This window comes from Danaus plexippus, unplaced genomic scaffold, assembly GCF_018135715.1.
Source record: "Danaus plexippus unplaced genomic scaffold, MEX_DaPlex mxdp_53, whole genome shotgun sequence".
In the NCBI taxonomy this organism is placed as follows: Eukaryota; Metazoa; Arthropoda; class Insecta; order Lepidoptera; family Nymphalidae; genus Danaus; species Danaus plexippus.
Genome location: NW_026869873.1, coordinates 116,471 through 121,186, shown reverse-complemented (window position 1 = coordinate 121,186; position 4,716 = coordinate 116,471). Strand labels below are relative to the sequence as shown.

At 29.6% G+C, this 4,716-nt stretch overlaps 2 protein-coding genes across 2 annotated transcripts; one reads left to right on the top strand and one right to left on the bottom strand.

Annotated features, from left to right (window-relative positions):
* Window positions 1–913: 913 nt before the first annotated feature.
* LOC133320735 (DNA-directed RNA polymerase II subunit RPB1-like) lies at window positions 914–2,739 on the top strand. Its single transcript, XM_061529333.1, has 2 exons — window positions 914–1,035; window positions 1,668–2,739. Exons 1-2 carry the CDS (start codon window positions 914–916, stop codon window positions 2,737–2,739), a joined length of 1,194 nt encoding a protein of 397 aa, XP_061385317.1.
* A 343-nt stretch (window positions 2,740–3,082) lies between these two features.
* On the bottom strand, window positions 3,083–4,716 carry LOC133320734 (uncharacterized). Its single transcript, XM_061529332.1, has 5 exons — window positions 4,582–4,716; window positions 4,423–4,508; window positions 4,241–4,295; window positions 3,728–3,847; window positions 3,083–3,274 (listed from the first exon to the last, which is right to left on the bottom strand). The coding sequence occupies exons 1-5, from the start codon at window positions 4,714–4,716 to the stop codon at window positions 3,083–3,085; spliced, it is 588 nt and encodes a 195-aa protein (XP_061385316.1).

Sequence of the window (4,716 nt, the reverse complement as noted above, 5' to 3'; positions counted from 1 at the left end):
TATGGGATTAGTGGGCCGTATGAAGGATTTTATTCTAGATGGTCTACATCGTGTCCAGCCGTCAAATTTTTGTCACACAATTTGAAAGAAGTGAGATTATTTAATTAAAATAATTTGAATGATTTTATTATTGCTTAATTTCTCTTTGAGCAGTGATTAAATTGATATTCATTCTATTTATTGTTGTTCAACATAGGTCAGGAGAGCAGTTATTTGGTATCTCGCAGGAGGCGATTTCAGTCCAAATGGTAATACAATTCCCCCACCGACATTTGATACGCCTACTATGATCTGCAAACCTTCTTTAAAATCGCAGAATGACACTAAAATCAATCCACTTGAAAATATATCAAACTGTTCAGTCAAAGAAATCGTAAATTATCCGCTTGGAAAATCTTTAGATTATCACTCTGGAAATACTACAGATTTTCAAATTAGAAATGCAACAGATTGCCAATTTAGAAATACTACAGATTATTTGTTGGAAAATAGCACAGATTATTCACTAGAAAATAATAAAGATTATCAGCTTGGAAATACTACTGATTATCAACTTGAAAAACTTATTATTTTATGGCACTTAGCTGCTTGTGTTTCGAATAGTGGATTTACACCCATAACATCATAAAATCAATGAAGAACAATATTAGTTCCAAAATTGTACAAGACTATATTTTCATTACTTTTTAAGAATATCTTAAATTAGACTCGCTATTTTTTTTCAATTATTCGTTGAAAATTAAAGGAAATGAAATTTTTCTCTCAATTTTACAAAACTGTATGATTATATATGTCGTGAGATTATATCTGGGACTAAAACATATGATTTTTATTCAAAACAAATTCATCAGCTCTATATAAATAAGGTTTAAATTTCTCATTAACACAGCTATTAAATAGACATAATTCAAAAATGCCCACAGCAGCAGATTTAGGAATAAGTGAAAAAGAGTATCAGGATGCAATCAATCTTGAAAAAATTTATGACTTGATTCAAAATAATGATATAACGTGTTCAAAATGCAGACTTGTAAGGTAAATGGTGTTGAACAGAGTTTCTTTAGGATCCAACTCATTTTGACCCTGGAAGCTTACAATTTTTATGCTATAGACATTCAAAAGATTACAGGGCTTCGAAGGAAATTGGTTGTTACCAGTTTGGTAGCTTTGAGGTTCAAAAATTAATTCGTCGATATGAACCACCAATGTAAATTATAATAACATAATGTAGATATGTGAATTCAATGTTTAATTCTCCACAATTGTCCCTGTGCATATATATATAGTATAAGAATTATTTCTTGTTATATACGGGTAAAGTTTACAATACAACCATATATATACACTATATTTAAATTTATATATATTAAGTCGAAATAACCGCATAATTTTGGGTTTCTTGATTATATATAATAAAATAAGGTTGCTTAGACAAAAATACATATAGTATATATTTTTCTGTAAAAAATAATTTAGAAAATCTTCAAATCGTGGATCGAAACGCAAAATAAAAAGTAGTAGCAGAAAAGCTAAGCTAAATGATTCACGTAGTGTAAGCTCAGATGATAATAAACCTCTTTATTTTAAACCTCCGTAAGTAATTTTTTTTCTAGACTTACGTTCAGTTCACGTAAAAATAATGAATCTAACAATTTTTTCACCGATAGTGAAAATGCATTTAAACAAGGTTTTAATAAATCATTTGATCAGCAAGATCAAATAAATACTAACTCATTTGAGAACGCTGGATTTGCACAGCAGGAACATCCAAATTTTGGCCATATACCCAAGGCGCCTAAATATTCTCCACCAGGCTATGGAAAAAATTTTCCGTCTTCTTATTCGCAGCCCAGTCCGTTATATAACAGCCTTAACACACCCAAATATCCTCCTCAGACTGCTAAATGCATGCCTTATTCTCAGCCTGTAAATTATCCTCAAACAGACTATTATTCTCAATTTGAAAACCCGTCATATATAAATAATTCTTCATATTATAAAAACCCTCCATATGCTGAAAATAATTTAAACGCTGATAACTCTTTATATCCAGATAACCCTTCATATCCTTATAATCCTACATATTTAGAAAATTCTTCATATCCAGAAGATCGTTATTCCAAATCCATGTATGATAATTCTTCATTTGGTAGATCATACCGACCTCAAGCTAAATATGAACAACCTAATGGAAATAATTTAAATAATATGAGTTCAGCATATGCTCAATATACCAAAGTGCCACAATATATGGAACCCTACAATAAATCATATCCTAATTCTAAATCATTTATGTTTGAACAAGCTCCTCATCCTATGTACGCTTCAAGTAATAAGAACATGTATAATAATCCACCATTTTTTAATTATCCTAATACAAACAATATATACAATGCTCCTAAAAACCCCGGACATTCAACAGTAAGAGAACCCCAACCTTTCGACCAACATCGGCGCTCTAGGTCTCTTACGCCGGGTCGATCTCCAGAACTTCAGCAAAGATATTTGTCTGATAGACTTCAAGATCGATTTTATTCCACAAGTGATATTAGAATGAAATATCCCAGTAGTGTTCCTAACATTTACCTTACAAATAATCATCAAGACAATTCTTATCGTTATATGTCTAAAAATCCTTTTTTAAACGCTAAAAACATGATTTATAGCGACCCACAATCTCTTCCAACCACGCGTGGTCAACAACCCTTCGTGCAAACGTATGTATTAAATCAAAATTAGATACAAATATAAATTTACGTAAAGATTCAATAATTAGACTATTGAATATACACATTTCAATAAATTAATTATTGATATTTAATTGCGCTTTTTATTGATAATATCAATAACAAAATTGTTTGATTCGAACTAAAGCAGGCAACAAATGTACAAAACAAATTATAGTATTCCAAATTTAACTCCCAATCAAGTAATATAGTAATAAAAAAATAATAAGTTTATTATAGAAGGAGTGGTGGGAGTAACTCTAAATTTAATGAACCTTTTTTTTTGTTACATTACTTATGGCATAGTTTTTGTTATTTTTTTATATGTTTCTCTCTTCAAATGCTTTGAATATCAATTACATTAAATTTAGTATAAAATTCTCTTTTTGGGAAGTTCGACTGTGTCTGTCATCTTGGATGCGAGTTGTTATATCATCAACTTGGAATCTTTCTAATTTGGATGATTCAATCAAAAGTGTTTCAGTTTTTCCTTCAAGAACTTCAAATGCCATATCAACAATTTGCTCGGGAGATAACGCTCCAGTTGACTAAAAAATATATTAGAAAAAAGCAGTAATTACGAGGGTATATATTTACAAAAAAAATATTTAGTGTATAATTAAGTATTATACGTGTAACGAAATATTGTATTATATAACATTTAGCATCTTTAGCTACCTCAACAATGAACTTAAATACGTCTGGTTTGTGAGAGATTTTAATTAAATCTTGATATCCTAGTTCACGAGTTACATTTATAATTTCATCGGTAAAGTCACATGCGTCTATATTTGAAAGTGTAAGAGCTGAAGGAGTGAAAGCATCTCCTTCACATGTAAATACTTTTTTGTGACAGGAATCAGCTCTAAAAAGAACTAAAATCTATCTGGAATCTTACATTTTTTGTTGTATTGGAAGTGGAACAGTTTCAAGAAGTTTCTCATTGATTGTAATTTCAGGCTCATACTAAAATAATCTTTCAATGAAAAGTAATAACCAACTTGAAATACTGCATTAGACACTGGACTCCATTTTGCATGCAACTTTCCTATTCCTTTTACTGCTATTAATTGACAGTTTAAACGTTGGTTTCTAGTAAGTTTAGCTACTTCAATAGGGTGCTACGAAAAAAATTGATTATTTTATTGAATCATAACTATATAAATATTTATTATACAAATTTTTACTTATTTATATCACTCGATATAAAGATATCATATTTATATATAAACATATAAAATTATTGTAATTACGTGTAAAAACACAAAATCTTACACCATTTTGCATTGTTAGATCTTCTAAACGAGGAACAGGCATAGGATTATCAGCTATATTCTTATTTACGCAAACACATATAAATACGTGACGGGTTTGTTCCTGTTAAGTCTAAATGGGTTATAGTAAGATTTTCATCATCTCGGCATGTTACGTCTAATTGGAACTCAACACTACAGCTAGGGCAGCGGTCAGAGCATGAACAATCCTACTATTCCCTCATATACACTTATATATACCTTCTTGTACTTAAAATCTCGAACTCTATTTGAATCTATTGGCAGCAAACCGAATCTAATAAGATATTATCAAACTCAGTTTCATTTTAATTTAAAGTAAACTTAATCTATCACATATATATATATGTATATATAAATATAGATATATAAATATATATATGCATATATAGATTATATAATACCTGTGCGCTAAAAATTCATCATGTAAAACAGACGTGTTCTCGTAAATTGTTACCAACTCAATAGCTAAGGTTGGCACTTCAGCTATCTGTTATAATAAAAGGATATAAATAAATAATAATTTAAAATCTATGCAGGGTTTTGTGTACAATTGCACGCACCATAACTCGTCTTAATGCATTGGCAAAACTTGCATCTTTATTTCTTAATACAAAATGAACATGATTTCTAGTTAGTTCGGTTATTTCTATACGTGGAATTTTTAAATTCCACGTATTCAAATTATTATTAGTCAT